General features: G+C 36.9%; 1 protein-coding gene across 2 annotated transcripts in view; it reads left to right on the top strand.

Moving 5' to 3' along the window:
• Window positions 1-13115, top strand: part of LOC126284297 (uncharacterized) — a 234281-nt gene extending 221166 nt beyond the window's left edge. For both annotated transcript variants that reach the window (XM_049983128.1, XM_049983129.1), the window contains exons 6-7: window positions 268-464; window positions 7353-13115. In XM_049983128.1, coding sequence (XP_049839085.1) covers window positions 268-464; window positions 7353-7544 — 389 coding nt within the window. In that variant the 3' untranslated portion in view covers window positions 7545-13115. The remainder of the gene's footprint in view (window positions 1-267; window positions 465-7352) is intronic.
• The last annotated feature ends 273 nt before the right edge of the window (window positions 13116-13388 follow it).

Below are 13388 nucleotides of genomic sequence, written 5' to 3' on the forward strand. Positions count from 1 at the left end.
ATAGGTATCCCTATACCAGTGTCTTTGGCATTTCAGTGCATAATTGAGATTCTTAATTCCTTGTTTATCTTACATTAAAATTTTTCCACTCGGCAAGATATATCATAGTATTCAATTTCGAACTTCATTTTAAATTCTTGAGTAGATGTTAAAGATATTGTTACATAATCTTGTTATGAATATCTCATATGCATGAATAACCTCACTGACTAATCATTGCCTAAGAATATAGCTATATATTTTTAAGTCATATTTTCTTGCCAACAGGTGGAGGTGGTCCAACAGAAGAGGATTCAGAGGATTCGACATTTGCAGCCTTTCTGCGTGCTGTGATGCGCCGCCGCCGTCTTGACAGTCGAGCACAGAATACACTGCACTTGCTCAGTGAGGCCATGGGGGAGCAGCCAGCGCGCATGCACCGCACTGTCATGCGCACGATGTTTCGGCATGCCAGATGTGTTAAGGTAACCTGACTACCTGTCCTCAGCAATCAGTTTATACTGAGGTTGGCATCGCAACACACCAAGCTATGCGAAACTGAATGAGACGCAGGATTGATAATGGTGGTGGTGGTGGTTAGTGTTTAACGTCCCGTCGACAACGAGGTCATTAGAGACGGAACGCAAGCTCAGGTTAGGGAAGGATTGGGAAAGAAATCGGCTGTGCCCTTTCAAAGGAACCATCCCTGCATTTGACTGAAACGATTTAGGAAAATCACGGAAAACCTAAATCAGGATGGCCGGAGACGGGATTGAACCGTCATCCTCCCGAATGCGAGTCCAGTGTGCTAACCACTGCGCCTTCTCGCTCGGTGCAGGATTAATAAGGGGATAGGGATGAGATTCTTGTTTAATCGCAGATCCATTTAGTAAGTGCACAAATATCAAAGAGATAGTTATTGAACTCCAGTAGGAGATACTACAAGAAATATCTTGTGCATCACAGAGAAGTTTACTATTAAGATTCTGGCAGTGTACATTCCAAGAATAACCAATCTCATAAAATGACCACGATAGGACAAACAGAGAAATCAGAGGCTTATTTACACTCATTCTGCCCACAGACCATTTGTGATTAGGACAGCAAAGGCTTTTAATTACATTAGTACCAGCAGTAGCCTCAAACACAAACTAAAAGTTGGCCTGTGAAGTATAGAGTAAATGTAGATAGCTGATCATGCATCAAGGCCACAGTCTAGTAAAAAGAGTGTGTTTACTACATATTGTATGTAACATACCCCAACACCCTAGATTATTAGGTATAGCATGACTGCAGCAATTGAAATGAAGGGAGATGAGGGAATGGAGTGGGGCACAGTACATGTACTGACACTTAGCAAGAACACAAACAATCAGTTAGCAGCATCTGTAAATGACAGTCTGGTGTCCATTGTATTATGGTGTATAGGATGTCTATAGCTAAGTCATTGCTTGAGTTACTGCATTTAACTTATGACAATGGTATCAGGTGGAATGCCAGAGGTGCTAGAAGTTATCATGGAAAGGAGGTGCATCTGTCAGGTTCACAGCTGAACACATCATCTACCAAGACTCAAGTACAAATTGCACACCATGCATGAGAGATTCCCATGCATCCAGACAGATGAAATCATAGTATTTATACAATATTTTCGTGATGTACTATAGTGTCATTGTTCGTTAATCTGGTGTTTGCAAAGATAATATGTTGTTGAGTATCCCACGTCACATAACCAGGTTACCAAGTTACCAATAACAACACTAGTAATGCTCCCACACCGGCTGTCATCTGTCTCATCATCTATGGGTATGTCTTTTGGAATGACATTTGCCTTTTGGGCAGGAAAAAGGTGCATTTCAGTACATTATTCAACCAGTATTTAGTAATTCTGGTCATTAAATCTTACACAGTATGCCTTTTCATATATTCTCCTTACACCAATCACTCCAGTGGGAACACACAGAAGAAACATAAAAATTCTACAGATGGCATAGCAATCAAGCCATGTGCTCAACAATGCACATACTGCCTTTACATGAGCATAAGGCGGTAGTGATCAGTGAGACATTTATGTTTCGAGCGGGCATTGTACGTAAACATGGGTAAATGTAAGAATGTGACAGAGTAGCTTGTTTGACCATGCCGATCGCCATACGGGTTTGAAGCTGATGGACATATTTATGTTTGGCCACAGACTGTCCAGTTTATCTACAAGGAATAATGTAACATAGATGGCCACAAAACGTGATGTCAGAAATGTGGCTGGAAAAAGATCCTGTGTGAGAGGGGTCTGAGATGCATTTCTTGGCTTGAGGATCAACATTGTTTCCCAACCCTACAAGAATTGCTGCAGGCAGTGAATGAAAGTCTGTCCCTACCTGTTAGTGGGAGAAAAGTGCTATGGGAACTGCATGCAATTAACATTTGGCGATGGTCACACTCACAAGAGGCTATTGCTCACACAGGCACATATAGACAATGACAGCAAAGTTAATCAGGCTGGAAGGATATCTGACTGGTTTTATGAACTCTTCCCCACCCAATTACATCTCAACTGGCCTGCAAAATAACCGGATTTGGACCCCATAGAAAATCTGTGGGTCATGTCAGAACAGTGGTAAAATGCTGATATCAGCGTCCCCCCAGTTTGGTGGAACTGCACATTCCATTCCGTAGCAAGTAGCTTAACCTGGATGCAACATACCTGCATCTTGTGGTTCGAAATGGCTCCAAGCACTATGAGACTTAACATCTGAGGTCATTAGTCCCCTAGACTTAGAACTACTTAACCCTAACTAACCTAAGAACATCACGCATATCCATGCCCAAGGCATGGTTTGAACCTGCGAATGTAGCAGCAGCGCGGTTCCGGACTGAAGCACCTAGAACCGCTCAGCCACAGTGGCCGGCCAACCTTGTGGTCTCACTTCCTAACTGAATCCACTGGTCATCAAGTCCAGAGTTGGAATTACACAGTATTAAATTATGCTTGTCTCAATTTCTCTAGGCTTGACTACTTTTTTGGCTCGTGTTCTTGTTTATATGAGTTCACTGGTTCTGTTTGTGATTAACTGATATTGTAGTTATAGGATACTATGTTTCTACATTTCTTGAAGAGGAAAACTACATTTCTGAGCATGAGTCCCAATGCACTTCCATTGGAAATGCCTGATACTTCCGCATCTGTCAGACTCTCCATCCAAAATAACATGCTGCATCATTCTTAACAAGAATTCCTCAGTCCAGTCACCAATTTCACTTGATACCCCATGTAACAGTACATTCATTAATAAATGTTTGTGGGGTGCTTTTGGAAAATCAGGAGATAATGTATGTACCTCATTGTCTTGATTCAGAGCTTTCAGGATGTCATGTAAGAAAAAGGCAACATGGGTTTCATGTGACCAATGTTTTCAGAATCCATGCAGGTTACCATGAAGATGGTCATTTTATTGGAGATACCTCATTATGTTTGAGTTCAGAATTCACTCCATCATAATATGACTGGTGGATGTCAGTGATATTGGATTTTGTGGGTTACTTCTGCCACCGTTCTTATAGATGTGTATGACCTGTGCTTTTTCCAACTATAGGGCAGAGTCTTTTGTCAGAAATGTCTCTGGTACATTATGAATAAAAAAAGGGGCTAACTTAGTCACAATTTCTGTATAGAATCTGACACAGATTTCACCAGACCTTGGAGCCTTGTGCATGATTTCGGCCTTTTCTCTGCACTGCTGACACTAATATCTATATCACTCACTCAAGTATGAGAATTAAACTGGGGCAGCACTTCTGTGTCCTCCTCCATAAGGAAAGTTTTGAAGACAGTTCAGTACTTCTGCTTTTGCTTCCCTTTCTTCAGTTTCATTTCTTGTGTCATTCACAAGTGCCTTGACATTAAATTCTGACAACTTTTACATACAAACAGAATTTCTTTAGGTTTTATAAGAAGTCTTTCTGTAAGATAATGATATGGTAGTCATTGCACTTCTGACAGCCAAAGACATCTCTCTATGTACAGCCTTGTGCTTTGTTTTACATCTATTGTGCAGTAGTCATTGCTTCCTTAAAAGTTCCTCTACAAAGAATGGAAACCGGGAAGAATTCCTGCCATCTTGACCTATTTTACAAGGTAAATATCTAGCCAGCACTTGATCAATCACTTTTGTAAATTGAGCTACAGTACCTCTACATACTCAGGCCCAGAGCTACAGGTTTCGAGCTCTTCCTTGAGAAATGGCAGTAGTAAGTCCTTATCACGTTTACTGAACTTATATTTTTTCTGGTTGTTTTGGTTGGCCTTTACATTTTGGTAACCATTATTGCTGACTTATGATCACTGACGCTTTTTCTATGAGCCCCTATAGCTGAGCGATCAGCACGAAGGACCTGGGTTTGATTCCCAGTACTGGGAGGACTGATGGGAGCATTGGTACAAGGTGCACTGAGCTTTGTAAGGTTATGAGGCCAAGTGAGTAGGTACTTGACCAATTAGTAGTGGTTCCAAGGTCAAGAAACCCGAGAACAACCAGCAGAGTGGTGTGTTTACAACATGCCCCTCCATGTTGCTTCCAGTGATGCCTTTGGCAGAAGATTACATGGCAGTCAGTTTGACCTGATTGGCCCATCTATGGCCAGAATGTAAATTTTATTGTCCTGTATGTGTTGTATTTAGATCTAACAAAAGAAACTTCAGGTTGGAATATCAACAATATAAAGAGAGGGAGAGATTGCTACTCACCATAAATATGAAATATTGAGTCACAAACAGGAATAAGGAAAAGACTATTACACATTTAGCTCTTGTCCAAAGCCTTCTTCAGAAGAGGGAACACACATACAATCACTCACACAAGCAAGAACACCTCATGCACAAAGGCCCCCGTCTCCGCCAGTTTGGACTAGTCCAAGCTGCCAGATATGGGGCCCATGCATGCATGAGGTGTGCTTGCTTGCATGAATGAATGTGTGTGTATTTCCTTTTCTGAAAATGGCTTTGGCCAAAAGCTAAATGTATTATTGTCTTTTTGTTCTGCCTGTCTGGAACTCAGTGTGTCATCTTTATGGTGAATAGTAATCTATCTTATATTTTCAACATTTAGACCTAACACTCTTCTATTATGAGTGGGCTTCTAAATGCATCATCAAACTCCCCATCTTTCCATCTTATTTGATGGGTCAGCAAACAAGGCTTCTCCACCAATTATGGCCCTCTTCGATGCCATCCCAGGTATATCCTCTCTGCTTGAAGTCAGATTTTACAGTGTCCTCGTACCTTACCATCGTCTTTCTCTTGATCTTTTGTTTCTGAGTATCAAATCATACATTAGTCTTGGTAGCCTGTTTGCATCCTTGTGTTGTATGTGTCCACAGCACTCAGATACTGTCAGTTTATTTGTGTTGGAATCTTACAAACTGAACCTGTTTCTGCATTTCTTCATTCTGAATTCCACCCCTCCATGTCTTTCTGACCACATTACGAACAAACCTCATCTCCAGCAGATTAAAACTCTGTGCTGGACTGCTGGGACTCACACCTGGCCTCTCTGCCTTTTGCAAGTAGATGCTCTGCCAGGTGCACTGAGTTATCCAAGCTCAACTCATGAGCCACCCTTTCAACTTTACTTCCATTACTACCTCATCTCTTACATCTTCTACCTTCCAAATCTCGTGTGGAGACACAGTTTACCCACAATCTGGGCGATTGTTTCCAGAATGATTTTTCACTTTGCAGTAGAGTGTGCACCAATTTTAAACTTCCTGGCCGATTAAAAGTGTGGAAAGTAGGGGATGAGGTACTGGCAGGAGTAAAACTGTGAGAGTGGGTCATGTTAGCTCAGTCATAATAGGTCATGGATAGCTCAGACAGTGCAGCACTTGCATGTGACAGGCAGAGGTCCCAGGTTTGAGTCCCTATCTGGCACATGGTTTTAATCTCCCCTAAAGTTTCAAATCAGTGCACAGTCCTCTGCAGAGTGGAAATTCATTCTAGTAACCTCATCTCAGCTTCCTGAATTCTGCTGATCTCTACTTATGATAGTCCATGTTTCATAACTATATGTCAGTATGGGCATGTAATAGGTTTCATAGATGACTCATTTATATTTTAGTGGGATTTTCTTGTTCCACATTAGGTCTATAACTGTTTGACAGAAGTTACTACCCGATTAAATTTATGAGTGCTTTCTTTATCTATCGAACTACTATCGCAGACAATACTGCCAAGATATTCAAAATTATGGTAATCACTAGTTGTTTCCCCCCATTTCAATATGTCCCATTAGTAGCCTATATCTTTTCATAACAATCATTTCACTTTTCTTCTATCTGAAGATGAGACCATTTACTTCAGCAGCTTCTGCCCATGAGTTTATTTGGTGTCGAAGGTGTTGTTTAGAGTCCCCCACAGACAAGCATCATAAGCAAGCAAAATAGCTTTCATTTCTTCACCTCTAATGGTTTGGCGTTCTTTTCTCTTCTAACTATCTATTTTAATAAGTTCTGATAAGTTTGTGCCAAATAAAACAATTTTCTGTCTTTAGATTCCATTACATTCCATACAGACTTTGTCTAGGACTCATTATGGTCCAAAAGTATTGATTAAGCTCACATCAGACAAACCAAGAAATTGGGAACCCCAGTCATTGCAAAAGAAAATTAATATCATATTTCATTAGCTACTATTCCTACAAATTAAATAAACTTCTAGATTCAAGGGCTGAAAAGTTGTGTTAGCTACATGGCAAGTAGTGGTATTTGTTGCAAACCAGCAGGACAAGTAGTAATGTATTGTAAACAGTGCTCTGTATTTACGGATGTAAAATACTAACATAATTAAGTAAATATTATGCTACCAATATTATACATGGTAGTTATTTAGCATAACTGAAGAAGCAGCAGCTTTCTAAGTGTACCAGCATTCTTTCTGACTTACTTGATTAAATTTAGCTTTGTTGTTGTTGTTGTGGTCTTCAGTCCAGAGACTGCAGCTCTCCATGCTACTCTATCCTGTGCAAGCTTCTTCATCTCCCAGTACCTACATCTTTATGAATCTGCTTAGTGTATTCATCTCTTGGTCTCCCTCTATGATTTATACCCTCCACGCTGCCTTCCAATACTAAATTGGTGATCCCTTGATGCCTCAGAACATGTCCTACCAACCGAACCCTTCTTCTAATAAAAAAATTTAGCTGTCATAAGTGTTAATAGCTTTAAGCAGTATAGTGTTAATTTTACTGTTAATGCAGTATATAAATTCAGTTTCCGTGACTTACTTCTCTTTTGTTAACATATACCTTGACTCATTCCACATCCCAGGAAATTCTCCCTTTTGATGAATTAATGAATGTGTTCTTTGTACTCTATAACAGGTGCTAGGCCCAGTCTTCCTACAGCTGAAGTCGCAAATGAAGCGTTACTGGACACAGCCCCTGGAATTGCGTTTCCTTTGCCGCAAAGCCATCAGAGGTGCAGTCGGACCTCAGCGTCTTGCACAAGGTGGTGCAGCTCAGCTGGGGCTGCCACCACCCCTTCAGAAATACGTTTGTTTTGAGTTGCAATAGACCACGTGATCAGTGGAGCAGGAAATAATTCTTGGTACAACTCTTTGAAACTCCAACAGCTTGTGTTTATTATTTTGATGTGCACTTATTCATCTTGTGCTTCCGGCACTGATCATACTAGAAAAGTGCACACAAATACTCCACAGCAGAACTCATGAATTTGAATGTCATAGTTGAATGGCACATTTGAGACCATGCATTCAGTTATCCGTGTGACCATTGTAACAACTTTCTCTTGATCACAGATGGAAATGTGCCAAAGGCTACAAACGCTGATGAATGTTAAGTGACAGTATTATTAATGTATTGACTGAGCATAAATGTATCACAAACAAGTAAGCAAGTGAGTTTGTAACAGGTGTCTTATTCTTAGCACTGCACTCTTTTCATGTAGTGAAAACTATATTCTGGGAAAGAAGAATATTTACGTCCATGTTACCTGTAACTGGTCACAATGTTTAAACAAATTGCTCAGGAACTTTCTAAACTTACACAGGTTTCTTTTTTTCATAATTAAAAGGTGATATGATCACCTAACTCCACTGTTATTTGAATCAGTAGTTAACGTCAGTACAACAATCAGCACATATATTGGTTTGTAAGAATGCTTTGATGCCTGTTTTATTAACATTACAATTTGCTAAATGTTTGTAAAGATGAAGGATGTTGCTTCATTTATATCAGTTACAAAATTGATATAATTTTATATCATTCTTGCTAGTTAAAACCCTTACCAATACAGTAACCATATAAAGTGAAGGTAACAATTCATTTCCTATTTAACCAAATTAATTATTGAAGCGTCACAGCAAAACACAATTTTACAGTCAGTTGTCTTTGCTTGGTTCAAATGGCTCTGAGCACTATGGGACTTAACAGTTGTCTTTGCTCCCACAAATACAGTGTTCTAGTACAACAAAGGATTTAACAATGTCCCCATTGTATATACATCAGATGCTGCTGAAAAGTAACTATCCAGCAGCCTTCAGAAGTTATTATTCTAATACATTTAATATCCAGAGACTGCTATATTACTCTTTGACTGAAAAATTTCTTTTTTCCTTCTGCTTCATTATTCACTGTAGTAGTAAATGTATATATTTTCATATCTATCAACTCATTCATCACATATTGTTATGACATGATTTTAACTTCCTTTGATCAGGTAATGCACTGCTGCCTGTGCCTTGTAAATTAAACACCATTAAGAATATCTGAACACCAATGTGTGAAAGCAATAACTTTTTTAATGTGAGTGCATCAGTTATTACAGCATTTTCACTTGGAAATGCACTTGTAAAAATTTTGTAGGTATTGCCTTTAGATGACACAAGTGCCCTTCAATATTCAGAGACCACCAAAAAATATTACTTTAATACACTAACTTCTCACATTTTTAACTACACTTGATCTTACAGAGCTACAGGAAGTTTGCATTTCAAACCTCTTGTTGTCTTTCATTAATAAAAAGCAAAGAAAACTGGATCTGCTAATATATTTTGAATTGCAGTATTGCATTGTACTCCTACTTCCACATGATAACACACATACACATTAACATAAATTTTAAAATTGCTCTCCATATAAATTATAATCAGTGTGGCAAATACTGCTCATATCATTTTCAGTGGATTTTTATATGCACAGCTGTTCTAACAAATGTCATGGATAATTTAACAATGACAAGCCTTCATATTTTTATGCAGTCAGTTTACTGTTACAAGAATACAGTCCTTCAAGATTTAAGTGCCATTCTTATTCCTCTAATCACATTGTTACATTTATATCTCAGGACATATAGTGATAACAAGTAGTGACAACTGAACAAAAATACTCACACCTGGATGTTATATGATGCCTCTGTTTACTCTATTCATTATAGAAGATTTTTTCCTTACACATATTTTAAACAGAAAAATCACTCGAATGGTAAATCTTAAACAGGACCATTAAGCATCACTTTCTTTTACTGGTATCAGTTTAGTTCATTATTCTGCTACACAGATACTTTGCATTATATCATGCAGTATTTTGCAACAAATGTGTTTGTTAAAAAATACAGTGGTAACCTTTTTCCTTCGAGATTATATATATTAAAGAAAAGGATGCTGGATTCTTCTTATCATCCATAAACGTTTCATTTAAATTTTATTTATATTATAATGAGCCCCATTCACATCTACTAAGATATTTCCTTAATACACATAAAAGCCATTGTCCATATAGCATAGCCTAGGACCTACTACTTTACAGCTGAATGTATGTGCAGTATTTGTGTGCACTTTTCTCCAGCAATGTCACACATATCAATTAATGATGTCTGCAACAATGCATTTGAACCAGTAAATTATTGGACAGACACTATTCATTTGTGTAACTGCACTACAGTTAAACACGTTTTTCAGCATGAAAATTGGTAATAAAATATACCAAAATTCTGTGATCTGTAGCCAGAACCGTGGAGAGCTACGAGGATAATTTTTTATCCATGTAGAAACAATGCCTTCATACAGAACTGTGAAACAAAAGTGTAAACTAGAGATGTCTTGATAAACTGTGATGTTTATGTGTTTAGTAGGTTATTCTAGTTGTATAGTTTGTAATATAAGCTAGAACAGTGTTTGATAAAGTGTGAACTGACTCTGAACAATTTTACAACTAGGACATTAATCACAGCTTATGTGATGTAGGAGAACAGTCGTTTTGTACCATAACCCCAAGATATATGAGTAAAAGTAGTGACAATTGTAAATATTAGAGTCTGATCACATGTGAAGAGGCTTTCATAAGTGTTAGTTTGCATCTATGCACAGTGTGTGTGTGCATGTGTGTGTGTGTGTGTGTGTGTGTGTGTGTGTGAAGGGTATTTGAATGAACCCAAGAGCAAATTACACATCAAGTGTACTAGCTCTTGCAAGTGAGTATGTAGAGTCATGGGCACATGAATGACTTATAAATGGTTTTACTCTTGAAGTAGATATGGTTACACTGAGATAAGGAATACCATAAACAGCTGATATTTCAGTACAGTAAAACTACAATAATCCAAAATAACTGGGACCAAAGCCACAACAGGTGGCGTAGTTTCCATCTCATTAATGTTTTGAATTGGAAGTATTAGTGTATCTTTCAGTACCATATCTGTCAAGAAAGTACCAATATTTATCATTAATAATATGTTATTTCTTACTTTGTGTTCATCATTCACTTAAAATTAATAATTACATTTTGCCATTGATTTAGATACTTTCTTTCATTCGGACAAGACATCTCAAATTTTGGATTAGTGATGTAATACTGTATTTACACTAAAACTATTTTCTTGTTTTGCTTAAGTGTATGAAACATATTTTATCAGTACTCACTGCCACAGTATTAGTTTTACAGAGAAATGTCTTATATATTTTTCCTGACAAGATTTCAGGGATATTGCTTTGTTTCTACCTGGCTATGTTACACTGCCAGCTTCCTGAAGATGTCACCACAGGTGTGTGAACAATTGGGAAGTGTTGAATTTTCTGCTTTAATACGTAGATTGTAGAATACCGCATGTACAGATCTTATAACTGCGAACAATAAGTGTTCCTCATTGTTTAATACACCACAACATTTGACATGTATGGTTAAAATATTAGCTGAGAAGTAAAACTGGATTCCTGTTTGATGCATATGATGCAAAGCAGGACAGCACATTTGCCCTTAAATATTTCAATTTGTCTTATTTGTAAATTTTATACTAGCTGAATAATGAACTCAGATGAAAATAAGTATTGTGTTATTCATCATTTTGGCACAGTTATTACTTTTCAGTTTAATTGCAGCATCATTATATGACACTGGCACATTATTTAAAATAACTACTTATTTGATCACTGAGTTACATGTGGCAGCACAGTCAACTGGTCTGAATACATATTCTGAATATATAGATAAAAAGTGACAGCCACATTACCTAAATACAGGCCAAAATTTCACACGTGGTTTAATAGAAAAGAAGTAACTTCTTATGATTATTTTCTTGTCATAGATGAATAATATACAGAGCTTCCAGGTGATGTTATTGCATGTTTTCCTAATAGAATATGCAACTGGTAGGAAGTAGAAAATTATTAATCAAAATTCTAACCTTAAAAGAAAGGCTGAAATAAGACAGTCGTGTAATCCCAATTAGTGTTTCTTCACTCATGTCTCTTTCTGAAGCTGCATTTTCTTAGTTTGTGGTGTTCAGATATTTGTATTAATAGTCAGTGTTTGTTGTAGGAGTATATTCTGTAAGCTCCAGATGCAAAGGCTGTGAAGTCAATTTTAAAATTAAAATGTGTTCATGAACTTCACGTATCTGCATTATTTCTTTAGACAACAATGAATATAGTTGCTTGTTTTACTGTTTTCTATGTTTTGAAAAAAGAGGTATTCGCACTACAAAAAGAGCAAACAAATAAAAAGTTTGACCTGCCAGAATACTATAATGAGACAAATTTTTAGTGTAAATTTCCACTTGTAGTTTACAGATGTCTCATTTCTCCAAACAACAAATATATCTAAATACTCAGAAATTAATAGTAAATTTGTATTCTAAGTTTACCAGGGTACTACTTTTAATAAGAGAATTGAACAATCATAAGAAGTAGTCATTATAACAGCTGTATTACTCCACAGTATGTAGGCTACAGCCATTGCCTTTTCATAATATTATACATTCCCTACTAGTGGCCTAAGAATTTGCAATCAGCATTATTCTATTTAGAAAATGCTCCCACTGCCAAGATGCCTAATCCTTAACTAGGATGTTGAAAGCAATTAAAAACTAGCTGAAAATATAGGAATTAATTTTGAAAAAGTATTTTGTATCAATAATGTGACTGTGTTTATAGATGTACTCAATCAATTGTGTACTTGAGTGATATGTTCTATAATACCATTTTGCCTTTAAATATATTGTTGTAAAATACTCTTTCAGTCAACAATAATGTTTGTAGTGTAAAAAATAATTGAGCTTCTGCTGATTTCCAAATTCATTTATAAATTTTTCAGAAGATTATTTCAAGCTAAAATAAGGCAATTGATTTATGTTTAACTATTTTGTACATTAGTGTAAAACAAAGTTAGTTTGACTGGGTGATAAGTGGTTTTTCAGATTGTTTTTGATAAAACACTGCCCCATATCCAGTCATTAGGCTCATGATATGAGTGATAGATGATACAAATCACATATACACCCAACATGTTTGAGTAACTTTCATAATGTTCCTAATACAGTGATACACTGCCACTTATTTTGGTTATGTCAGTAGCATGCTAGTTATTATTTCTTCCATTTATCTGTGTTACTTCTACAATTAATTTGTCTTAGAAATATAGCTGTCAGCATTTTACACGATTTAAAGGAATAAATCAGTACAAGTGCAAAAGTTAAGAATTTTTAACTAGTTTACTGTTTATATATAAATATAGTCATGACTTTTTCTGAGCCTTTTAAATGGCTACTAGATAAGCTACATTTTTCTTGCCAAATATTTGTAGAAAGAATTTGCTCTGATGAAAAAAATAAATGTAATTTACTAAAAATAATTTGTCAAGGTTGGCATCTGTGTTCCCTCCTAATTTCCTATGCAATATTATTAATTCACTGCTGTGATTATGTAACCAGCTTTCCGATTTATGTCACAAGTACTGGTAGAACAAAATTTACTTTCATGAAAACACACACACAAAAAAAGAATCTCCAGTGCAACAGCAACATTATCTGTACACCATTGGCTGTTATGAGTCAACACTTTTGAGTTCCATAATCACATTGCAGTTATGACATGATAATACTTTTGCCAGACAACTGTAAGGGTT

This window comes from Schistocerca gregaria, chromosome 8 (genome assembly GCF_023897955.1).
Source record: "Schistocerca gregaria isolate iqSchGreg1 chromosome 8, iqSchGreg1.2, whole genome shotgun sequence".
Taxonomy (NCBI): domain Eukaryota; kingdom Metazoa; phylum Arthropoda; class Insecta; order Orthoptera; family Acrididae; genus Schistocerca; species Schistocerca gregaria.